Source organism: Rattus rattus, chromosome 13 (genome assembly GCF_011064425.1).
Source record: "Rattus rattus isolate New Zealand chromosome 13, Rrattus_CSIRO_v1, whole genome shotgun sequence".
NCBI classification, from domain to species: Eukaryota; Metazoa; Chordata; class Mammalia; order Rodentia; family Muridae; genus Rattus; species Rattus rattus.
In genome coordinates, this window is record NC_046166.1 from 4,992,897 (window position 1) to 5,019,586 (window position 26,690).

At 44.1% G+C, this 26,690-nt stretch overlaps 1 protein-coding gene across 1 annotated transcript in view; it reads right to left on the reverse strand.

The window, feature by feature from the left end:
- Positions 1–26,690, reverse strand: part of Cacna2d3 (calcium voltage-gated channel auxiliary subunit alpha2delta 3) — an 804,703-nt gene that overhangs the window by 357,664 nt on the left and 420,349 nt on the right. The window contains exons 10-11 of the mRNA XM_032919383.1: positions 20,792–20,881; positions 13,635–13,748 (exon numbers count right to left, since the gene is read on the reverse strand). Of these exons, the coding sequence (XP_032775274.1) occupies positions 13,635–13,748; positions 20,792–20,881 (204 nt within the window). The remainder of the gene's footprint in view (positions 1–13,634; positions 13,749–20,791; positions 20,882–26,690) is intronic.

The window sequence follows — 26,690 nt, forward strand, 5'->3', positions numbered from 1 at the left end:
ATAGATGAGTGGAGAAGGAATGCACGGTTTGGGTTTATGCAGGCTATCGGGTTTCCCAAAATCTTACTCCAAAGCGGGGAAGAATTCTAAGTAAGCTAATGTCTCATCTGTGCCGAAGACCTTGTACTATACAAGGATCATGCCAGACTCAAGGATTCAGAACCCTTCCTGTTGAGCTGCTGGGATCAAGTTTAAAGAGTAAATCATCCCCTTGGTACACACAGCATTAATAAGCAGTCCAGTCTGCGACTTAAAGGCAGAGGCAGATAGCTTAACTGAACCTAAATCCAGTTATTCTTCCTCTGGCCACAGGTATTTACCAAGTGTCTATAGTGTATAGGGCATTTTACCAGGTTCGAAGCTTGGAATAAAAAACTAGAAACTGCCCTGTGTGTTGGAGAAGACAGAACACTTCAGAGAAAACAATGCCAGACACTGGCTGCCATTGTAACTAGTGCTATGGAGAAGTTCGAGGTGCCAGACAATGACATTCTTATGGAAAGTCACATCTTCCTACCAGAGTGGGCTTTCTGAAAGCTAGTTCACTGCCATCCACAACTGGAGACATTTTGAGACTATTACTGAGCCCTGGGTACTCTATGTGCCACCTCCCCAAGAAAACTCAAACAAAGGGAAGTACTAGACGGGCTATGCTTTCTGTCCACCCATGGGTCTTAGGCCAGCAGGGGGTGCTGGGGACTAGGCCACAGATGTGGGCTTTGCAGATAAGCTCTGGTACTTGCCTGGTGATTGGTTCTACCATTGCTTCTTTAGCTCTGATTATCCATATCAATACTTAGATGATCCTGCCAGGAGCAGCAAGATGATGCTTGCTCAGTGCCCTGCAAGTGGTTGGCCAGCATCCAGGAAGGCTCCAAGACATGCGATACACACCAGGTAACACATGCTGCTCGTGTAATGGGCATAGCAGACATGTTCTACACGTCTACATGTCTACATTACAGCATTCTGCTTCTCACAGATGAGATTGACAAGCACAATTCACCTCCCAAAGGTCTTTCTCTGTCTGTTAAAAGGTGAAAAGTGAGGCACAGAAAAGGAAATCTGTAAGGAAGACTAGGGCAACACTAGTCATGTCGGTAGGAAACTCACAGAAAAGTGATGTGTGAGACAGGCCTTGGAAACTTGAAGAGTGGGTCAGTGCAGAAGCTGGGGCCAAGGGCCAAGGAGAAGAAATAGGAGATATACATGTCCTAAAGTAGCCAAGAGCAGAGAGTTGAGCGGAGGGCATAAGGCATGAGGGGCAGCTGCAGTGAAGAATGGTTTCAGGTCTTCATGGATCAGAGTGAGCCAACAATGAAGGCCTGGGGGCAGCATCTGTTTCGAGTCTCCAGAAGACCTCCCTAGCCCATGGGCTTTGCATTCTCTTGGTTTCCTGCACTGTATGGACTCTGTCTGGTTTGATGGAGCCCCTCTTGTCTAATTTTGTTATGGTGGTTTCGTTGCTCATGCTTTGTCAAGACAAATCCAAACCATAAATACACTGCCTCCAGACTGCATGTCCAATACGGGGTTAATTTCCCAAATACATAATGAGCTCTATAAACTCAACAGCAAAATAAAAACACGAACAATACGATTAAGAAAAGAACAAAGGGCTTGTGTAGACAGTATCCCAGAGGAGACATATGAATGACCTGTAGTGTCTGTAAGGATGCTCAGTACTGCAGTCTCAGGGGGAAGTGAGACTTAAGGCTCTTCCCTTCACCCTTGTTATTTGGTGATTTCACAAGAGCTGCCAAGAAAAGGGAACCCTGGTGCAGTGACAGGCATAATCCTAATGGAAGATCGTATGGAGGGTATTTAGAAATTAAAACAAAACCACCCATGGACAGCAATCCCATTCCTGGGAAGAGAACCATAAGAATTGAAATCAAGATTTCTAAAATACTGATGTCCTCCTGTGTACATTACAACATTATTCACAGTGACCAGCATATGAGAACAACCCTAGTGACCACAGGTGAAAGAATGGAAAAAGACAAGGTATCATGAATACCAAGAGGATGTTATTGCATTTTTTTCACAATACAGATGGGCCTGGGAAACACCAGGCTAACCAACCAAGTCACCAAAGCACAAATACTGCATGTTTTCTCTCACATGATCCAATGACAAGAGGCTGCAGACTGTGACCTAATACTGGTAAGGTGTGGTGAAGAGGGATGGGGAGCTGTTCAAAAAAATTCATATGAAGAAGTTCCACAGGCCAGCAAAGTGGCTTAGCAGGTGATGGGGCTTTCTGCCAAGCCTGATGACCCAAGTTCAGTCCTCATGCTCCACATGTTGGAAAGAGAGAACCAACTCCCAATAGTTGTCACTTTATTTCTATACACATATTATGGCAGGCAAGATTACCCCCTACACACACACACACACACACACACACACACACACACACACACACACACGCACTTGAAAGAATAGCAAAGGATGAGGCCCTGAGGGCTGCTGGCAATGTGTGGTGTTGTACACATCTGGAGAGAGGAGATGTGTCATGAGAACTCTGGGAGTGATAAATATGTTTGCTTTTTGCCTAGACTGTGGTCAAGATGAGTGTATACAAATGTCCACATATGCCAATAGCATGTATTAGTCACATGCTGCTTATAGTATGCCAATTAGACCTAAACCCAGGAACTTTTAAAAGAAAATGTCTCTCTGGCTACCTCAGGAAGAACAGGCCACAAAGGATGCATCCCTCAGTGAAGAGGGGAGGGGGTTTGGTTGCAACTTACTGAAGGTATGAATGGTGTAGGAGAGGCACTGGGCAGGTGACCACTCACTCCCCACACCGGCATGTCACTGAGATGCCAGGGGATGAGAACTTTGCCCTCCCAGTCCTGTTGTTCCTTGGGTGGTTCTATATTAAAAGCAACAATAGCTCATGGGGTGCAACAATGAACAAAAAGGCTAGGGCTTAGCCACTTTGCTTTGGGGGGTCTTGGCAGTTTCCTACCATTTAGAAGAAAGAGGGTGTCAGTCCACAGAAGCCCCCTTTGCAGGTTTAGCACACTATTCTGTTTGATTCTTAGCAAGTTGCATGGTATGGGTAACTGGCCCATTTCAAGAGGAAGAAAAATGTTAGCATGCAGACAATACCTCATTCCATTGGTAGTATTACTCTGTCCTCATCCCATCTAAGTGCCTTACCCTAAAGAGTCCAAGAGAAATAAAAAACCTGTCAGTGATGGTCAAGGACACAGAACGTACTTGACAGGTTTCAATTATCACTGGGTGTGCCAGCTAATGAATGAATATATCTCAGCACTAAAGAGGCAGTGCCTTATGAGGCTGGCTCAGGACTCCGCTGGCCAGACATATGCTCTGACAGCTGTTCCTGTCCAGGGTCTTGACCAGTAGAGGTAGGCAATACCAATGCAGGGAGGAGGGAAAGTTATCCTTCCCATTGGCTTCTTGCTGGGTGTCCTAGTTAGCTTTAGCTGTTAATACAATATAATCTAGAGTAGCAGTTCTCAACGTGAGGGTCCAAACCCTTTGAGGGTCAAACTAGCCTTTCCCAGGTGTTATATATCAGATATTCTTCATATCAGATATTTACATTACGATTCATAAGAGTAGCAAAATTACAGTTATGAAGTAGCAATGATAATTTCATAGTTTGGGGTCACTACAATATAAGGAACTGTATTAAAGGGTCACGGCATTAGGAAGGTTGAGAATCACTGATCCCTGGGTCTAGAGTCACCTGAGAAGGAAGTCTTAATAGATGAATTATCTGGACCACATTGGCCTGTTGGCAGGTCTGTGGGCTATTGCCTTGGACATTAATTCTTAATTAATGTAGGAGGGCCCAGCCTAACTTTGGTGACACCATTCCCCAGATCATGAACGGCATTTGCAAACTAGCTGAGTCTAAGTCAATCTGCAAGCCAGATAGTAAGCATTACCCTTCATGGTTCCTTCTGTACTTGGCATTGAGGTGAAGTCTGAAGTAGTGTTATGCAAAGTGGTGAGAAGCCTGTCTTGAGTTTCTTCCTTGATTTCTCTCAATAATAGACTCTAGCCTGGATGTGTAAGCCAAGCAAACCCTTTACTGAGCTGTTTTGGGTTCTGTGTTTATCACAGCAACAGAAAGGAAAGTACAGTGGCCCTTGTTCCCAATGCCTTCCCTTCTGACAAGGATGTTTCTCCTGGACGGGGACAATTTTTATTCCAACAATAGCGGTGACACTAGGTTTCCCAACACTGGCAGAATCGACCTCAAAGCAGCTATCTTTTCCCAAAAAAGCTGCACCCTAACTTCACTGCTTCCTTCTCTGAGTGTCAGGGACCCATTCCCATGGGTTCTTTCTGCAGCAGATAAAACTGGTCCAGGTAATGGAACAGTTCTTACCATGGAACTTCTTTCTCATCAAGTTCTAGCTTGGACAGACGCTCTTCGCTGAATCATGGCAGGATCACTAACACCCTTATAACTCCCAAAGCGTGGCTATCACTCAGAAAAATAGTACTCAGAGAGCAGGCCTCTGGCTGCAGCCAGAGCAACCCAACAACCATTCTTACAAGCTCCCATTCATCAGTGCCTTAGTGACTCCAAGTTACCACGGTGACAGGGCAAAGGCCATGGGTTACTGTCTAATATGAATGGGTAAGATCCTATGAGACTCAGGCCATACTTTGAGATTTGAGACAAAATCTTTTGCTTGTGAAATAAATCAGATTCCAGGCTGGCAAGGGCTACATAATAAGACCTTGTTTTAAAAATAATAAATAAATAAGAAGAAGGAGTTTCAATAAGAGAGCTTCACACAGGGCAAAGCAAAACATTGGACAATGGGGTACAGTAAGCAGAGGGGTTAAGACTTTGCTAGCACAGTGGGTAGAGTCTACTCAGACAGTCCCTCGCTGCAAGATGGTGGAGTCACCTGGTGGGAATGCACACTACCCCTCATATGCATTTGGAAGACAGCGGCACCTGGAAAGAAGCCAAGGCCAACAAGCCCAGGAAAAGACATAGCAGCTGAGGCAGCAGAAAAGTGGCACAGGGCTGACTGGAGCCCTGGAGTCCTAGTGATCCTTTCAATGACTTGCCGCAGCTACACTTCAGTGAGCCTCCTTCCTAACATGTCTTGTCATGTTCCTCTTGCTGGAGTCACAAGATGTCTAATACCAGCAGAAGTAATTAAAAATAAACTGGGAGACAATGAACCATTTCGACTTTGCCTTCAGCTGTGAGGAAGGCCCATATGAGCGCTAGCTGTGGTGATGGCAAATGTGTTTCCTGTCATTCTGTTGACTGACCACGAGTAATGAATGTTCTGGCTACTTTTTCAAGACAGCGTTAGAATGTATACCCTCACCCTGAAACTCCCAAACCGAAGTGTGACTGCAGTCATGGGGAGGGGGAGGAAAGAATGAGTAGAAGGGAGGGGGTAAAGAGATTCTCTCAACAGAGCCCTGAGGGAAAACATCAATGAGAGACAGCAGCCTTCTGAAGCATTCATGAAAAATAGGGTCTACCACCTTGACTCCTGCCACCCACTAAGGTTGATACAAGTTGGCAATGACATACCCCTCCCTGAAAACTGCATGTAACCCAAGTCTTTGTCTCCTAGCAGCCACAGAACTCAAAACTGTAAGTTCGTGTATATTTCCTGTTCAAAATCCTTGATAGCACTGCCACCACTACTCTTGTATCAAGGAAGCATTGCAGCTTTTTCTTGGGCTCTGTCAGAGGTGCTAGCCCTCGTGGCCCTGACAGCCTCTTGCATGACACGGTCCTTGGGACTCCCAGCTCCAGCCATACATTCTTCAGAGGACTCTGCCCACGTGCCCGGCTTTTCCTGGTCCCATAACATGGCTCCGTACAGTTACCCAGGATGCCCTAGGGGTTTTCCTTCCTGGCCCATCTACAAGGATGGCCACCCTGCCCTTCTCCATCTCAGAGTGATATTTGACTTGTTCAGAAGATTTCCCATATTTCAAGTGTTATTTGTGATGTCCTTCAGTTTTCTGTGAGTTCTTTGTAGGTTTGTATCAGCCCCATACTTGTGAGCTCCATTGGGAGACCCTGAGGCACAGAAGACCCCAGTAAAGAGTTACTGTATGATAACAGCCACCCACCTTCTTTCATCTATTCCTTTGGCCAATATTCTCTCTAGGTCCCAGAGTAACTGTTCCTATGGGACAGAAACAGACACAGCTAATGTAGGAGTGATGATGGGATAGAAACAGACACAGCTAATGTAGGAGTGATGGGAAGGACAATGTTCGCACACACACACACACACACACACACACACACACACATGCACGCACAAAATGATCTTAACCTCTTGGGTTGCTTGTGATTTTTAGAAAACACTATCTCCTTTTAAGCTGCTCAAAGAAAGGTTTTCAGTTAGGCATGGAAATAATGCAAATTAGAAAGAAAAATTAAAAAAAAAATTAGTCCCTTCCAAACAGCTCTCAATTATTGGAAGACTGAGTTCCTAAAAGAGTTAGTCCTTTAGAGATAACCAACAGCTCTCTAGTTGGACTTGAGTCCTACTCATCAACAGGGGAATCAAGCCTGGGACTGGAAACCTAACCAAATACTCAGGGTTAGTGAAGTCATAGATTCTGAAGGAAAACCAAAAGCTATCATTTTACTAAACCAGCACCATCCCTACTATATTCTATATATTTGCCCTTACATCCAATGATAAGTATAGTCCTTACCTTGCATCAAGGAAACTTTACAGCAGATAGAGACCATTACAGAAAACTACAACCAATCAAAATGCAGAATTGTAGAGCTCAATCCCAATGTCTTCTTTCTTTCCAGGTGTAAAGAATGAACCTAGGGCCTTATGTAAGCTAGAAAAGAGTCACCCTGACCTCATCTCCTATCCTCTTCAGAAGCTCCTGAAGGACCTGGAAACTCCCACCTCCAAGTCTGTTGCGGAGATAACAGAACAGCAAAGTCATTGGCCTTTGAATTCCCTTCTCAGGAGGGGTCGCATCTAAGCACACAGATAGCCTTGTCCCAAGACCAAATGATTTTTCTCCTCTGTTGCTCTTGCCTATAGTCCTGGAGTTCCAGCAACCCAGAGTCCTGCTTCTCCTGCAGATTGTTCAGCATCTGGGACCAGTGAGGACAAATGACAGACTTATTGTCCTGATGCACTGTGTGGATCCTGCCATTTCACTTTGCTTTGTTCTCAAGATATATGCATATTCCTTAAGGATCAAACTTAGCCTCTAGCTAAGGAGCCACTGACCAACAACATCAATTGGTCACTGTGGAACTCAAATCAGTTTGTGGCCTCTTGGTGCCTCAGTGTCTTCTTTAAAAAAAAAAACACCCCATAATTGTGTTCACATCTCATACAGTGGCATCTGAAAGGGTTAGAACTGCACTCAGTAAAAATTTAGCTCCAGGTATCACTGTCATCTTAAAGCCACAAGAGATCAGGTTAAAATTGATTATTTAGTGAAGGAAATTCAGAGTCTGGGGAATGAAGAGGAAGTTGATAGAGAATTCAAGAACCACTATTGTTGCTTCAATCGAAGTCCTGTGAGAAAGGATGACATTCAAGAGGGAAGACGGGTTGTCACCTACATTTAACACCCAGGCATTGTTCTTTTCCTAACCACACCAAGAGTAAGTTAATGGGTAATCTGTTATTTAACTGTTACAAGTGAAATATTAACCCCTGCCTAAAGGGCTACAAAAAGACAAGTAAAGTTTGCCAGCTCAGCTCATGAGTGGATTGGTCCTTCCCTTGTAACAAGGATTAGAATGATGCTACTCTATTTGTGTTTGGGAAGGGTTGTAAACTGACTTTTTGAATCTGTCCAGTTGAGGGGTTGAAATCTTGGCTCATGCTCTGATGGTTCTAGGAGCATAAGAAGATGATCAGTACTTTTGGGAAAGGTGTAGGGTAGAATTCCCATGTAAGATCGTGAGAGAGTTCTGCTTCTCTGAATCATGTGAGAATTCGAGATGGCAATCTCCACATTGGGAGCCAACTCTTCCCACTCATGCTGAACCCAGGCTCTCAGACTGTAAAATATAAGTCACTGTTATTAATAAGCCACCTAGACCATGCCATTTTGTTAACCTGCCAAAGATGAAATCTGATTCTTTCTCGTATATTCTTTCTGTCACTCCACTGACTTATGATCTATAGTCTCCTGCCGTGTACCCACACATATGACCATTGAAATCCAAGGAAGGGACATCCTATGTAATAGTTGCGAGGACCATCCTTCCAGGCCCTGGCTCTAGTACAAGGCCAGGGTTTACCACCCCTCAGCATTCTGTACCATGCATGGAAGACTGAGTCTGAGGTAGCTTTGAAGGAGGCACAAAGATGAGGACACACCACACTGCTGAAAACTTGTACGGTCCTGAGCATCCTCGGTAGGAAAAGCATATTCCACTTATGATCTCACTCCTATCCTCTTTATTCTGTGGCTTCCCAGTTTATCTAAGAAGAAAATAATCCAGGAAAGGGAGGGGCAGATTTCCCCTACCATTCTCAGAGGCATCCAGTGTAGCACACCACGCTGAGGGCATTTCAATGATACTCAGCCTCACGAGCCTTTTTCTAATTTCCCTGAAGACCCTTCTGAGCAGGTATTCGCAAGCAATCTTAAAGGACCGTGCACTAGTCATTTCAAGCTCCATGGGCCAGTCAGTTTCTGTCACAATCAAAGCCAGGAATCAGCAAGAGGCAATATGGGAGCAAATGGGCATGCCCACACTAAATAACCCTGCCTACAGGCTTGGAAATTTGACCTCTCTGTGCTTTTTATCATGAAGTATTCTTGTTTTTATTTACGTCATACTTATCTTTGTGTACATGTCTGTGTGCTTATGTGTGTGTGTGTATGCATGCATATGTGTGTTCAAGTGATCAGTCCAGTGCATGTGCATACGGAAATCAAAGGAGAACATCTGGTGTCCTGCTCCATTTGCTTTATTCCGCACATTCTCCAATTTGCCGGGGTGGACTGTGTACACAGACAGCAGTGTTTGAAAGCAGAGGTGCTGGGGATTTGAACTTGCTGAGCCATCTCCCCAACCCACTGTTGCTGTCTGTTTGTCTTTTTGTTTGTTTGTTTTCATTTGAAAATGTACATACAGTTACCCATAGCCTGTAGTCTGCCGAAGCAGGCAGTAGGCCATATTAAACTCGTGAGTGCTAGGCTGCCAATCCCTTCTGTGTCTCATTTAGCTTGTCACTTCCTACCTGTTCAACCAGTATCCCTCTATCTCTTGCACCTCAGGGAACTAACAAGTAACAACAAATAATGACTTTAAGTTAGAAGAACAGATGCAGGACGGTGGCAGGAGTGGCCATTTTCCCAATTTAAATGTACACAGCATTGGTTCTGAGCAGATCCTGGAACACACGTCTCTTACATTGTGGAGTTCATGTTTTATTCCAAATGTGTAAGAGCTAGTGTTAAGCCACTACCCGAAGAGTATTAAGCAAAGGTAAACGGTGTCTCATAAATGAATAAATAGCTGCTCACGTCCATGCTCAGAGATTAATGCTGGCAAGGGACACATAGAGCAGGCAATCATAAGGCTGCCTTCACAGCTTCTCCAACAATGTATTCTCCTTCTAATGTGCTCTAAGATGCTTCAGTATGCAGCTGTCTTGAGCAAGGAGGGCCTAGGTGGGTGGTAAACAGCTTTTATCAGTGGCAATCACAAGTGCTCCCCACGTCTTTGCCCCACCTTCCTTCTGCCTTCTCTTTCTTGAAACCCAGATCACTTACTATATAGAAGTCCAGTTAACTATACTGAGAAATGGACCCAGAGAAGCCCTGGAAGACTAGATATGTATGAAGAGAGAGGCCATGGTGGGAAGTCCTGAGGCTACCTGCCAAGCTCCCACCACTTTTCACCTCTTTTCTACTGACCTCCCCTGGTATCAAGTGCAGCAAAAACATGGCAAGTTAGAAAATCCATGGATCACAGGAAACAATAAATCATTGCTATTTTATGACAGTAAATATGGTTTGTCATATACTGTAGTTCTGATAAGTGGGTTTTCATACTTTCCACCTTTTCCTTGCTTTTTAGATTAGTTTTTCTATTGCTGTATAACAAATTACCAAAAGCAGGGTGCTCTGGAACAACAGGCATTTCTGACCTCCCATTTCTGGAGTCTGGCCACAGCCTTGCTAGCACTGTTTCCTACGTCTAGGTGAGGCAGAGAATAAACTGGCTTTTCATCCCAAAGCTTATCATGGTAAGAATCCACTGCCAAGGTCACTCATGCTAGTGAAGGAGATTCCTTTTCTGGTGGCTCCAACACTGAGCCCAGCTTTCTTCTGGGTAGCAGCTGGTGGTCCCTTGGCTGTAAACAGCTGCCTAAGGTTCCATGTGCTTGAGCTTCCCCTACTTCATCACATTAGCAAAGAGACTCTCTAGGCCTAGCCCTTCGTAAGCCTTTTCGGTTCGACAGATCCCATCCATGAGATCATTTGATAAGCCCACATTAATTGAAATGGGACAAAAACACCCCTCATGATTATAAGTTTCTGCTAGTAAGAAACAAGTCACTGAAGGTGAAGAAATTATATAGGCCATAAATTCTAAAGGTGTGGGAGTTAGAAAGTTACCTTTCTTTGCCAGATTTTTCTGGCAGTATTGTTCAAAATAGGGAATCTATCTCTTTACACACACACACACACACACACACACACACACACACACACACACACACACACCCTAACCCAACCTTAATCATACCCCTAACCTTAACCATAGATAGATAGATAGATAGATAGATAGATAGATAGATAGATAGATAGACAGACAGACAGACAGACAGACAGACAGACAGACAGACAGGTGGTTAAAGATACCAACAAAAACAGAAGCAAATATAAGACTGGACCTCTACCTCCTTAAGACAAGTTCTAGGGAGTCTAGAATTTAGGGTTCATCTCTGTATGTGTTGATCAGTGATTGACAGATTGCCAGGGTATAGGGCAAGAAACATCATCATCTATCCAGTGTATTGGACCAAAGGATCAGGTCCTTGTGTAGCTACTGTGGAGGGCATGAGTAGTGGAGGACAGGAGTGGTGAAGACCCTGATCCTTGAGCTTTCTCTTATGTGTGGGGTTTCCATCAATGGCATCAGCTTCATTCTGTGGCCTATTTGTCCTCTTTACTCTCAGGCCCCGTCCACAGTGAGTCAGAAGCCCCAGGTTGGGCCATGTATAGCACCCAGCCCTCCAGGTGGGGTTGACGCTTAGTTGGTTCTGAGCACTACTGTTTCACGACAACCATTTCCGTTCTTATGATCATCTTTCTCTCTCCTGACTGTACTTCCTGTTTTTATAGTTTCAAAGATTGCCAATTATTACATGTCAGACAGAACCCTTTACTGAATAGCTAGTGTTCAAAATAATGGAGAAAGATGACTGCTTAGACCTTCCACATCATCTTATTTTACTGAGGTGCTAAATCATATTGGGGTGCTATGTAAGTTTATCACCTGTACCCTCGGGAGCAAGTTCATAAAACAGAGATCATATGTGCATATGAATGTCATAGAATTCTCCATCCTGAGGTTGAAGGGAAGGGGGTGCACTATTAATTAATTTCAAGTAATAAAAGACCTACTTACTACAGAAATAATTTCTGCTCCTGCTTGACATTTTCTAAGTAAAGACGCTGCTTCATTTAAAGGACCCTCACTACAATACATCATCAAAACTCCAGGCTGACAGTCAGGATTGCTCATTAGGAAAAGATGAGAAATCTGTATTTCATCTGTAGACTTAGGGCTTCACATCTTTTAGCCATTATCTCTCCCTATAAGCAAGGTCAGAAAGTTTCAGTGCCAACTTCTCTGGGTAACTGCTATCTGTCCATGATCCCCAAATGGTAGAGATTTATAGAGCCTAATGCATGTCATACATAATGAATAGTATCCATAAATGGGGGTGCTTATAAAAGGCCCCCCGCTGCTCTCTTCTCTTTCTAGTCCCCAAATAACACAGAATATCCTTCACTATTCTGTGTGATGTCAGGTCATCTGTGAACTTTCCATTTTGCCCATAAAATATCTAGGACCCTGTTCTCACCTTTTATTGCTGGCCTTTCAGCTGGTACTCTCAACTGCTAAGTCCCATCCCTACAAGACTGTTTCTTCAAACTCTTACTGTACTGGGTCCTACGAGGGCAGAGGGACGTCCACCCTTCACCTCTCTTCACATCGTATATACTCATTAGGAGTGAATAGAACCTCTTGTCTGTCCTGAAAAGACACCGCCCAATTTAGGTGTTAGATTCTAGCATCTAAGATTTGTGTTAAGTACAAGAGGGAGCTTACATCTCATTTGAGGGTTAGGCTCTAAACTCCTTGCCTCCCATGGGTCACACTTACTTCTGGCTATCCTTACATGTGCCATACAAGTGTCCTAGATGCTCCCTGTAAACCAAGCACTGCCAGTTTCCTTCTAGTTTCAGAGGTGGTGGCTATGCCCACGGTTAGGTACCAGGCAATCTCTTTGTGGACTACGCTGCACAGAAAACATGCAGCTTTCATCACTAGATTTACTGGTTAGGTAGGAAGTAAGATCTTACATGGATTAGAGACCTGTACAGGTCAAGAATGACAACAGTAAGGTGAAACGACTTTTCCTCTTGTGGCCCCACAATAAGTATGCTCCCTGGGTGTGGCAAAAAGTATGGCTGCCCTCTGTTTCTTTTTGATAAATGTCCTTTGTTAGTTCATGTCCTATAAACTAAACATACAAAACAGAGAAAGGAAGGTGAACATGGCCCGGGCTGTCTCATGTTCCTATACAAGCAGCCAAGATAACACAGGGACCAAGAAGAGACCCAGGGCACCTGCTCTGCCTGACTTTGTTCCCTGCTGAAATCCTATCACATAAGTGGCTCAGTGACTCCGAATTGTCAACTCATTGTCATGTACCCATTAGTGGAAATTGTTTAAAAACAGGTACACACTCCCAGAGATTTGGGTGTGGAATAGGGTCCAAGTATCCATATTTTTAAACCTTTCCTCAGGGAATCCAAACTGACTAGCTTTGAGGAACCTCACCATTAGGTCCCTCCAAAATATTGATGTCAGTCATGGATGCCCTAATGTATGGGTTCAAAAGGTTAAAAAAGTAATTTATTGGTTCTACTTGGAAACTAAGAAGTAATTACAACAGAGGACCCAGCTTTGACAAGTGCCCAGGAACAGAGAGAAGAGGTAGAGTGAGTCACGGAAAGTCCGACGGAAGGAAGCATATTTGAGGAGATGGCTTCAAGGCCACAGTAGCCAACCTGTTTTACAGATTCAGGGCCCACTGGGTAGCTCTGGCATCAAGGCAAACAATTAAAGGGAAATACTGCCCAACAAGAGGAGGTACTTCACAATGAATCTTCTCACACAACTCACTAAACGTATCTTCACGGGCTCCTTCATTCTCTCCAAAAACAGTTTCATTTCAAAATCTACAAAAGCCATAGTATTTGATTTTGGTCAACCCACAAACACAGGCTGAGAAACCATAGGTTATTATGAGATTAAGCCGACATGGATACTTATCTGTGGATGATCTGGAGGTTGCATTAAGGCCTGCATGGACGCTACTGCATAGATGGTGTCCGTATCAACTCACCTTTCGCTCTGGCCAATTGTACTTTGCAAAGATGGTGTCGTAGGTGTCCACTGCCCCATCGGTTATGAGCATAATGGCCTGGCTGCAAATGCTTCCTTGTCCGGTGTGGTTGAACTGTGGGAAGAGATGTTTAAAATAAAGCACACATCACAGAATCTGTGTAGCCACAAGACTTCCATGGCATATGGTCCTGAGCTTAGGGAAGCTCTCAAAATCCAAGAGTTAATTGCTTACCGCCAAGGCAACCACAGGACTAACTCTCCACATGGGTCACCTTTGTGCTCTGAGAATGACAAACTGCAACTAGCTGCAGACCAAGGAGGAGAATTCTAAAACACTCTTGCGGTCTACCTAAGTTTTTCGGCCCCAAAATACTACCCTCACTGCAGAAAACAAGCCACTGCAGACTCGGCCAGGACTTCTTAGAACATAACAGAGGGCAGTGGGCTATGAGAGAGGCAACGTCTCTTTCAAAATCAGAGGGAGGCTGATCTGAGGGAGCTGAATGGGTATAGAATGTTTCATATGTTTGAAATCAAAATGGGCATTAGACAAGAATCAAGTTAGGGAAATGATAAGGACCATTCCAAGGTTAAGTACTCTTTTTGAAAAATGAATTGAAAATACGTGTTTTAGCACAAAGGCTTTGTAAGTGTGTTAGTATGTGTGATGTGCTGGAAATCCCACGCTGTACTTGCTAGTGTGCAGATCCTACTCTACGTGTTTTAAAAGCTCCTATTCGTAGCCAGGGATGGAGTATATGCTTGAAATACCAGCAGTTGGGAGACAGAAGGACAGGAAAATTGATGCAAGTTCAAGGTCATTTTGGTCTAAGATTCCAGGTAAGCCTGGATTTCAGATTGACTCTCTGTTCTCAAAACAGACAGACAAATGTCACATGATGGGAGTGATAGTGTGAGATGTCTCGCGGTGGCAGATCACTTCCTACCTTCCATGTCTGAGGCCCTGAGTTTGATCTCAGTACCACACACAAAGCTACCAGTCTTCCTGAGTAAGATCTGCAAATGAGTAGACATAATTACCAGGGTAATATATCCTTCTTGTGAAGTGGAGGTGAAAAAAATTTGTAATGAATGCTATTAATAATTCAAGTCAAGGTAATACCAAGTCCTTAAACTCCCACAATTACACAGCAAAGCTGAGGCACTGATGTATATAATACGTCTTTAACCTTCAGGAGCGAACACTCCCTCCACCACTGTCTCCAGCTTATTCATTTTCTCACAAGCATGAGTGTTCCTGGGGATGAAACATACCCAAATCACTTCCTTCAGTTAATTTTATATTCTCTTTGAAAGTACATAGAAAATTATACTATGACCCTGATGATGGTAATTCTAGAAAGAGAAAAAAGAGAAGGGAAACAGGATGTGGAAAGTTTTACACACTATTTTCAGGGAAAACTTCACTAAGAATGCAAAAAATTTTTTTTAAGGATTTTGTCTCAATAACAACAAAAAGCAACAAGAAAAACAAATCTGTCTTAGGGGGTGGGGTGGGAAGAAATGGAGGCTGAATTGTAGCTCAGTGGAAAAGTTCTTCCCTAGCACTTGCCTAGGGAAGGAAGGGTACCTCAGCAGAGGATGTGCTATCTGTCTTGACCGAACCACTGGGTGAGCGTGAAGAATACTCCTAGCCTTTCTGTCTGGTCCATAGTGGCCCAGGGAACAAATAAGACATTCACATAGAAGGCAATGATGTCTAGTCTTTATTTGTTTACAAGTCTGATATGTTTACCATAAACATATGTGTGTATGTGTGGGTGGATAGACAGATGGACAGACAGATGGATGGACAGATGGAATTACTCTGAGGCCTTATTAGGAAGACAGAGAAAGCCAACCACCTGCATATGGGAAATCGTAACACAGTAGAAAGTCTTCAATTCTACTGCAGAACCAGATGTGTTCCTGAGATGTCCTCTTTCCTAACCAGGCAGTTTTCCATTTGTAACATGGTAATAACAACATCCTTACGTAGTTGTTCAGAGATTAAATGTTCATTGTATACCGGGGTAATAGCATGAACCAAAGAAGGCTGAGGCCCAGAGAGGTAATAAGTCGCCCACGGAGAAAAGACTTCTGACTAACAGCTGGCATGTGACCATGGACAGAGTGGCCATATCACCTACATTTAGCACAGTCTGCACTCTATAGCTTTTCAGTAATGATAGGGGAGTGAGTTCCTAAGCAGATGGTGACTGTTCTGGTCTAAGAATGTTCTCCAATTGTCCCTGTGTTAGGGGCGTGACTTTTAGTGTAGTTATGTAAAGAAGTGGTATCGATCAGTGAGAGGCAGAGCCAAGTGGGTGGTCCCAAGATCACCAATCACCAAGACCGCTGTCTTCAGATGAGATCGAGATGATGACAGAGAACAGATGCCGCCAAGGTGGAAAGGAGGGAGCAACGGGGGAAGAAATTTGTAAGGGCGGGGCTAAGAAGAGAGGATGGAGGGGGCTGTGATCAGATAGAAAGTAAATAACAATAATACAACAAGATGAAGACAGTCCTTGAGAAACCAAGTAAGATGAGTGAGTGTGGCCTTCGGTGTCTCTGGCTTCCTGATCTAAGACATGGCCTCCCAGTCTTGCACTCACTCTGCTCCAATGCCATTTTCTGCCAACCAGCTCTCACCATTGCTCAACCAAATGGGTTCTTTTCAGCCTCCTAAGTGTGAATAAATAAACTACCTAGTCTTCAATGAAACACCACTGAGATTCTCTCAGGGTTATGTCTTTCTTCTTTATGTAAGTAAAAAAGTACAGCCTTCAAGCCTGGCCTTCCGGAGACGTTATTTGTTGAGATGATAGGTGGGGAGGCTACCTCCCACATACTTCTCTTGAAAAGCCCACAGCAAACCTCAGAATAAAAGCCATGCCTGCTGTAGGACACAGAGACTTCAGAGAGCAGGGACTGCAGCTATTCCGGGAACTCCTTCAAAAGCATCCTAGAAGAAACATTCCCAACAAAGCGAAAGAAAGGGAAGGAAATAAAGGTATCTGAGTACTGTGGATTAAAAGTCAGGACCCCTAGGAGCTATTTATTAACAAAGACCATGCTTTCCTCTCAGTCAGGGCCCCTTGTATATCCTCTGAAGCAATGTGGACTTAGAGGATTTTGAGGAATGCAATTAAATTCAAATGCTTTGATGAGTAATATCTCTTCTCTTCATATTTGTCTAGAACTTTTTTTATTGAATAGGGAGAGTGATGAAAGTGTTTTCCATAATAATAATAATGACACAGACCTGATGATGAACTACAATTAGCTCCCTGATTCATCAGTTAGCAGTGAAACTTTCAATGCATCCTGACATTTAGAGCATTTGGTTGTGATTAACAGTCTTTGAAATGTCACTGAATTTTATTTAATTGGCTAAGAAAAAAATTTTAAAGGTAATCACTGCAAAGATCACGTTCATCGCCAAAAAAGATAATTGCAGTTGTCACATGACAAGGTACATGTTAACTACTGTAGCAAACTGGCTCTGTGTTCTTTGTGGAGTCTAATGAATGGAGTGGAGATCAAGAACTGGAGAGGGCTTAGAAGTTTATTTGAATGCTCTTTCAAAGCCATGAGTCTCAATGGCCATGAGCCTTTAAGTCATCTGAGCAAATACCAAAACTGAAATGTTGGTAATTGCAAGACAGAATAAATTCTATTTAATTATTGCAACCTCTGAGCCATTCTAAGCTCCAGCCTGTCACAATCTCAGTGAGCATGTGCATGGGAATCGTGTGTGTGTGTGTGTGTGTGTGTGTGTGTGTGTGTGTGTGTGTGTGTGTGTGTGTGTGTACAGCTCAGGCTTGCAGGGGCAGACATAACGCACAGGAAGAGAATTTTATCACTTAAAGGCTACACTGATGAAGTGGAAAATAGATAAAGCCTCATTTTCATGGAAGATTAAGCATCTCTGTGTTTGTCTAAGAATTTAGCTGTTTAGAAAGCCCAATGGGGAGAGATGGGGTGGAAATGTCTCTCTGTAAGATGAATGTGCACTCAGAGGAATACGGGGCCAACTGCTAGCTACTTTCCAGCATGATTCTTGGCAGCTTTCATTAGGGCTGTTTCCTGCTCTCTGCGATTGATAAGCAGTCCATGTGGGGTCTGACTGTTGACACTCCATAGGGTTTCAACAGGTAAAGATCAGGCATATCGATAGGTAAAAAATTTCACTGTTAAAAAACTAGAAGGCAATGAGGTGGCTCAGTGGGTAAAAGGTATTTACTTCCAAGTCTAATGGAGTTCAATCCTGGGAACCCACGTGATGGAAGGAGAGAACTGACTCCTACAAGTTGTACTCTGGCCTCTACAAATACACAATCATATAAACATACATACTTGATTTTAAAAAATAAAATATTAACAAGAATTCGAGGTGCAGAAAAGCCATCCACACTGATGTTTCTCTAGATCTTAGTGATCTCTGGTAGTGTAGACACAATATTTTGGAGGGTACAAAGGGCACTATGCCCAAACATATGCTTAGTGGACCCAGATTACAAGATGCTAATATTAAGTGTGTGATGTGAAGTATTCCTGAACCTGACAGTTTGAGTACTGAAATAAATACATTTTTGAAATGCCACTACCTTATATGACTTCTCCTAGCCCTTCATTTTTACAAGTGTTGGGGACCTTCTTGCAAAACTGTATTTAAGTTTTGAAATGAAGTGAAAGTTACATATATGAGTGCATTGCAAATATCCAGAATCAAGGTGGATTTCCAACTTGTGCACAACCCTATGTTGAAGATCTTGGCCCATCAGCATTTGTCATAACACTGGCTCAGGAACATTTGAAAACAAAACTGATGAATAGAGGGGACAAAGAAGAAGAATAACAAACAAACAAACATGCTACAGGCAAAGAAAAAAGGAAAGAGGATGAATGAAAGGCCATGCAAGAGGTGAGGCCAAGCCTCAGAGTGGAAGTAAGCGCTGCTTTGAGACAGGATAGAAAGGCTGGGCGTTATAGAATGTGGAAGAAGGAGCCCCAGGACTAAAGTCTAGGTAAAGCTTCTCACTTGCTGACAATCAAGAATTCTCACACAGTTGATGAGATTCACCATGAAGGTGCTGACCGTGAGATACTATGGACTTTATCTAAAAACATTTTCTAATAAGGCTAATGAAATAGCCATGAACCATGCCTAAGGCCCAAGTCAATAGGAAAGTCAAGTATGGCTTTACTCTTATCCTATACTTTCTGGAAATATCGCAAACAAGACCATAAACTTTGACTTTATTTTAAGTAAATACCCTAGCTTCTTTTACAGTTCTTGCTCTATCTTATCAACTGTAATCCTATCTCGTACATCCTGGAGATAAAAAATGATGTCATTTAGATTCTGAGCAGTGTGTCTTACTCTTGCCTGGGTACCTCTCTTTTTATTAGGCATGTACTTCAATCTCCTCCCTGTGGGACTTACCATCTGCTGCTTCACTGACCCACAGACTAAATTGGTCTGTAGCCCTAACAACAGAAGAAGCAAGACAATGCACGGACAGCCAAGTCTGGGAAAGGTGATGGGATCTCACAGGGGACATAATTCTCTTGAGCTGTAACCCATGTGGGAATGGGACTTCTTGGTAGCATGCCTGCCTTGAGCCATGTGTGTAGTTATTAGTAACACTAATAAACAATTATTTAGCAAGTTGGACCTGGGTGGACTGCTTTCTCTGAGTTGAACATGCCCTGTGTAGGATGAATAGGGATTTCTGTATGTATCTTCTGGAAATGCCACACGTCTACCTTCCTAGGTGAGAAAACATGATTGAGGCTGAGGATCCATTATTCACAACCATAAACAGGTTCCCTGTTCAGCCAACCTGGAGCTACAAACCCAAGTACAAAACAGTCCCCTAACTCAGCCCCCTCTGCCACCACAACGGGAAAGCAAGGAAGCCACGGGAAAGCAAGGAAGCCACGGGAAAGCAAGGAAGCCACGGGAAAGACTTCCAGTGAACACTGGCAGCTCAGAGTAGTTCTTGAGATAAAAAGACGGCCTTTCTAAATCATGACAAGTCTTTTCAGTATTACTTCTGAAAGAGACCAATAAACTCGGGAATTCACAGATTGAGAGCTCCAAGCTCTAAGAAGTCACCTGTCTGGTTCCAAACCAATGTGAAGGGGCAGCTTGCCCTCTGCCCAAGTCAGTGGTTTCTAAGTTATTAACATGCTATTAACAGAGAATTCTGCCCCCCCCGTGTGTGTGTGTGTGTGTGTGTGTGTGTGTGTGTGTGTGTGTGTGTGTGTGTGTGTGTGTGTGACAGAGAGAGAGAGATAGAGAGCAAGAGAGAGAGAGACAGACAGAGACAGAGACAGAGACAGAGAGGTAGAGAGGCAGAGAGAAACAGAGAAAACAGAGAGCAGGGGATAGACAGACAGAGGATCAAAGGGGGAAAAAGAGAGGACTCCTAGAGCAAAGATTGGCATTGAATTCACTAAGTAGCTGAAGATGACCTTGAACATCTGATTCATCTCCTTCCATTGCCCAGCTGCTAAAGTTATGGTTGTATAGCTGTCTGCCCCTGTGCACAGTTTACACCCTACTGGGTTGTAAGCCCAAAATGGCTTTGTGTCCATGCATGTCATTGATAGAAGAAACTCTGTGTTTTGACAACCCTTGATTCAAGAGCCAGTGTGGCTATGTATGAAAAACCCAAATCTAGGCTGGGATTTCAGAGTAGCAAAGCAGAATCATGGAAAACCCAAGCCTGGGATCGAGATTAATTACTTTCCACATACCAGCTATGTATTGCAGAGGACCCACCACCTTGACCCTCCATTTGTACACTGCTGAGGGACCCACCACCCTGACCCTCCAGATGTGCATTGCATTGCAGAGGAACCCATCACCCTGACCATACAGCTGTGCATTGCAGAGGGACCCACCACCCTGACCCTCCAGCTGGGCATTGCTGAGGGACCCACCACCCTGACCCTCCATTTGCTCACATACAATGACAACAGTCTTGTTCTGCAGAGGTAACACCCTGATCTAGATGTAATGGCATCCTAGTTTGTGCCTGTTGCTCTCGGAGCACCCCAGGACAGAAGATAATCCTGACCTCAACTTTCTCCAAACCCAGTCGAGTGCTGAGCCTGAGGAAAGTAGATAAAGGATGTACTTACATCGCTCAGTACATTGAAGGCCTCGTTCAGCGCAATATCGAGCATTCCAATCCCTTTGGCAAAAAGTTTGTCCAAATGCTCCCTGAAGTGCTGAAACAAGAATGCAGAAAAATCCGTTAGAACTTTGTAAGTGTCCCTTCTTCACGGAACCTCCTATCAGCTCATTCCCAGGTTTCTCTGTTATACTCCCAACTGCTTCGGGGATTGGGGGGAGGGGTCAGTATTGATGTCATCCTTTCTTATCTTAGGAGGCTTCTTCAGGCCATTTGCTTCTCAGAGCAGTCCACAGGGCCTCCTTTGTGTCCTAATATGCTTCTCTGACCAGAACACAACTCTGGGAATTTATTTCATCTTACCACTCCCAGGTCAAAGAAAGAAGGCAGGGCAGGAGCTCAAGGCAGGGTCCTGAAGCAGGTATTCTGGAGGAAGGCTTCTTACTGTGTTGTTCCTATGACTTATTTAGATGCTTACTCACAATCCTGGACCACCTGCCTAGGGGTGGCACCCCCCCACAGTGGGCTGGACCCTATAGCACCAACTATTAATCAAGAATACCCCCTAGACTCTACATGTCCACAGGCCACTTAAATGGAGGCATTTTCTCAATTGAGATTTCCTCTTTCCAGGTATCACAAGTGTGTATCAAGTTGAGCCAAGCCCATTGTGGATGGTACCACTCCTAGGCAAGTGGCCCTGGGTTGTATGAGAAAGCACCAAGCCAGAGGAACAATATAGTAAGCATCTTTCCTCCAGGGTCTCTGTTAAGCAGCACAGTTTCCAACCTCAGGTTGCTACTCAGATCTAGAATGTGTTCAGCACCCTTGATAAGCAATTATCTAGTTAAAGTCTACTGCCACTCAAAACTGTTTAGTTCTTCGAGATAAGCAGGACTCTGTCTTCTGGGTTTATCACATGGCAGGAGCTCAGAAATGTCTGAAGTGCAAGAATCACACAGATCTCATTACAAAGCTGTACTCATGGCAAAGTGGAGAAGGCTAGAAACCCAGAAGAACTTCAAGGAGTGGTCAGAAAGGAAAGCAACCGCCTTGGTAGCAGCCCAGAGTCCCTTCAGTTTATTCTCGTTCTGCCCAGAAGTCCAGCCTCAGGCTTATAAGAGAGTAACTATGAAATCCTTCGAGGAAGCATGACACACGAGAAACCATGTGTCACACAGCATGCTTGAGTCTGGACTGGACTTATTTGTTTTGGAGATCTGTGCTGAGGATGGAGCCCAGGCTTGCACATGCTAGGCAAGCGCTCTGCCACTATGCTACATCCCTGAACTTTGTACCAAGAAGTTGGTCTCTAACTGGGCCCTGGGCTGTAGTGGTATGGTTAGGCTTGGTTTCCAAGTCCACCTGGTGTCATAGCTATCACATGTGTCTCAGTGCTCAGACACAGCGGGTTCTCCTGCACAGTTGGTTACCATTTTGTTCTTCGTGCGATCCATGGGCAGCTGTGTGTCACATGCTGCTTCGGGCAAGGGCTGCTTTTATTGTTGGACATGGAGAGAGTCAAATGGAACAAACAGAGCACAGAGGTGGTCTCAGTGTTCTTTGTAACAAGGTCAGTTAGTTTTGTTTAACTTTTTTCCTGTTATAAATATGATTCATATATTAGGTAACAGAATATTTTCTTGGAGAGAGCTTCCAAATAGCACCATAGATACAGGATTCTCTTTGTTTCTTTTCTTCCTCATTCCACACTATACCTTTCTTTCCTACCCTTAACATAAAACAGATCACTCACTGTGCCTATAGCTGCATTTAATGGTCAGCCCACCTCTGTACACAGAGGTGCCTTTCAGGAAATTATAGCCCAGGATGTATGTCCACTGATTGCTATTCTACCCTCTTTGGTAGCCATGGGTGACCTACAGCTACTGACATTTGAGCTAAATTAAAATTACCCACCATTAAAATCCCTGCTCCTCTATAGCTCAAGTCACATTTTCAAGTGCTCATTACCCCCTTGTGGCTAGAGACTACTTCATCGTCAGTCATGAAAAACTGACTTTGAAGAACACTGCCATCACTACAGAGGGTTTGATGGATCAGTGCTAACTAGAAAATACAAGAGTCAGAGTCACCATCTTGGCTCATCCTTCCAATGACGAATCATGAGTGTAAGCCTATTGTAGCATGATGGTCAACCCTGGGGTCAAGTTGACTGGATGAGGAAGCCATTGAGAGATAAGCTGCTGGGCATACCCGTGAGGGATTTTCTTGATCAGTTATTTGAAGTAGGAAGAGCCACCTAAAATGTGAGTGGCGACTTCTGGTGACAGCCCGGGTAAAAGGAGGTCTGAGGGAAAGCGTTGTTTCCTCCCTGCTTGCCTTCTCAGCTCCTCTCCCAGTTCACCAAGCTTCCCAGGCTTCTCAACTGGACTGAAGGCCAATAGCTCTTCACGGCTCCCCCAAGTCTCCAGAGATGTGGTGGGACTGCCACGGTACCTCATGGGATGAGTATTTTACTTGGCTCTCAGCTTCTGCAGTGTGAAGCAGCTATTGGTAGATTGCTCAGATTTTATCCCTTAAACCAATCCAACAAATTCCTGTTTCTTCTATTGGCTCTGTTCCCCCAAAAGACCTCTTAATAATACAGAGAGGGACCCAAGCCCCTTTTACTTTCTTCTGACTCTTTTTTTTATTGGATTTTTTATTACATTTTAAAAGTTATTCCCTTTCTCAGTTTCCCCTCCAGAAACCCACTATCCCACCCCACCCATTCCCTGCTTCTATGAGGGTGTTCCCTCACCCACCCATTCCCTCACACCTCCCTGCTCTGACATTCCCCTACACTGGGGCATCAAGCCTTGACAGGACCAAGGGCCTCCCTCTCCTCCCATTGATGCCCAACAAGCCCATCCTCTGCTACATATGTGAATGGAGCCATAGGTCCATCTCTTGGGATGGTGGTTTAGTCCCTGGGAACTCTGGGTGATCTGGTTGGTTGATGTTGTTCTTCTTAAGGTGTTGCAAACCCCTTCAGCTACCTCAGTCCTTTCTTTAACTCCTCCATTGGGGACCCCACTCTGTTCAATGGTTGGCTTCAAGCGTCTACCTCTGTATTTGTCATGCTCCGGCAAAGCCTATGAAGAGACAGCTATATCAGGCTCCTGTCAGCATGTGCTTCTTGGCATTGGCAATAGTGTCTGGGTTTGGTGTCTGTATATGGGATGGATCCCCTAGGTGGGGCAGTCTCTGGATGGCCTTTCCTTCAGTCTTTGCTCCACATGTTGTCACCATACTCCCTCCTGTGAGTATTTTTGTTTCCCCTTCTAAGAGGATCTAAAGCATCCACACTTTGGTCTTCCTTCTCCTTGAGCTTCACGTGGTTTATGAATTGTATCTTGGGTTTTCTGAGCCTTTGGGTTAATATCCTCTCTTATACCAGTACATTATATATGGTTTAAATGAGACCACTTTCTCATTTTATGTCCTAGTTTCATTTCTGTTGGTGTTCTAAAATATCCTAACACAGAGCAACTGGATGGAGAAAGGGTTTCTTCATCTTACAATTCCAGGTTATAATCTACCACTGAGGGGAATCCCAGGCAGGAACTCAAGCAGCTACTCACATCACATCCACAGTCATGAGCTTCCTTCTTGTTTGTTTATCTGCTTTCTCCTATCTTACACTGCATAGGAACCTCTGCCTAGTGAATAATGCTACTCACAGTGGGCTGGTCTTCCTCTGTCAGTTAACAATCAAGACAATCCCACACAGATATGCCCACACGCCAGTCTGATATAGTTGATCCTTCAGTAAGACTCCTCTCCCAGATGGTTCTAAGTTGTCTCCAGCTGAATGTTAAACTGACCAGTGCAGCTTCCCAGACCAAGAAATGGGTTCATTTATGAGCACCACTCACTGTCACTCAAGGGAATAGACCCAGGACTTTTACTGTAATACAGGAGAGGGCTGTCACCCAGTAAGGCTGCTGAGAAGTCAAGGAGGAAACCTGGGTTCTACCAGCCACTTGGCCATTGCAGGAATAATACTCATCTGGATGAAGCAAACAGCCAAAAAGAGAAGTTCATGGTGGAGGGGAAAAGACGGGGACATGACAACAGGGGCTTGACCACTTAGTACAGACATGCCCAACCTTTTCAGATAAATAAGCCAGTACACATGCTCCTTTCATTACTCTGGTTTAGTTAAATGTGAGATTCTATAGCGAGAGGATCTTTGTGGACCACAGCAGTCACAAAGATGCTTACAGCCAAGATGATACCTTGGAAAAGTGGCCCCATGATAACATGGCCCTCAATGTCCCCCTTGTGCTCCTTCTCCTTTTGTTGAGGGTTTGTATGCATGTATATATGCATAGATGTGTGTGTGTGTGTGTGTGTGTGTGTGCATGTGTGTGCATGCGTGCACATACATGTGAAAGCCAAAATACAATTTCAGCCCTCATTTCTCAAGTGGTGCCCATTTTGGCTTTTGAGACATCTCTAATTAGCCTGGAACTTGCCGAGTAGACGAGGCTAACTGACCTGCATAGGGATTCACCGGTTTCCACCTCCTTAACACTAGTATTCTAAACGTGTGCCAGCACACCAGCCTTTTAAACATGGATTTGGAGGGATTGAACTCAGGTCCTCATGCTTGTATAAGACAAGCACATTACTGAGTTAGCACCCCTTCCCAACAGTGACAGCCACTGCTTTGGTATCATGGCACAGAGTGGTGAAGACCAATGCTAACCATGTGTATCCCAAGCGTGCTGTCTGAAAACCAGCAAAGGTACCAGGCTCAATATTCTGTATTCCCTACTCCTTACCAGAATTCTTTTCCACTCAGTGTGTTCATGGTAAAATTCAGAAGTGGTAATATTAAATGCCATCACAGTATTACCACTGTGTGTATTAGCATAACTGAGGTTCAGCCTCTGACGGCCCCAAAACAGAAAACCACTCAACTAGAAGCTCTTGTCCTTGATGTATCTAGAGACCTCAGTCTTGCTATCTATTGAATGGCCATGGCAACTGCCTGGGTAGTGGATAGAGGAAAGTCTATCATGCTCAGGGCTACAGGAAGAATTTCTGTCCCATCCTATCAGCATCCTGCCCCTCCTTTAAGAGATTTTTCTTCCTCAGCCTTCTCTTTCCTCTTAATCCTCAGAGGCACTTGGCTAGTGAGTGACTCAACAGAGAGCCATGTATGGTACAAGAAAGCAATGTGAGACTGTTTTCATTTCAGAATCTCTGAAAGGTTGTGTTCCGCTCATGATAGGAAGTGACCCTCGTGTCACAGTGCAACAGCTGCTGTCACTAAGAAAAACAGGGTGGGAAGAGGGCACAAGGGCTTTGTACTAACAGAAAGTACTAAGAGGACCAGGAATATTAATCACACAGTGACCCCTCCTCAATGGAGGAGATAAAATCAAATGCTAGCATTCCACCCAGAAAGCTAAGAGTGGTTGGTCATGGTCAGCAACCCGGTGACCTTTTGTTGTCAGAAGGAATAGACCGCACCCTCATTTTCTGGAATGATCATTCAAGACTCTTCTACTCCTAAACCATTATCCAATTTTAGACAAGATGTCACAAGCACTTTATGGCATGCTGACTTCTATGCCATTAGTCAGAGACCACACTAGGTTCTTTTAGCTATAGGATTCACTTTCATAATCACATGTTCTTTGTAAAGGGGTTTTTACACAGTCACACTGTAAGCTTTATTTACACATAGAATTGGACCTATGGTTGCCTGAAAACCTTTTTCCAAGTGTATTGTTGTTTTTTCCAGAATGTTGACAATGAGCTGCCTGGCATTAGACTCCTCAAAGTTTGATCCATGTTAATGCAGTCAATCTGAATGGGGTTTTCACTATCTTTGTGAGACATTCTTCCCTGCCTAACACCTACAGGGGCCCCTCAAGAGCGCTTGTCCA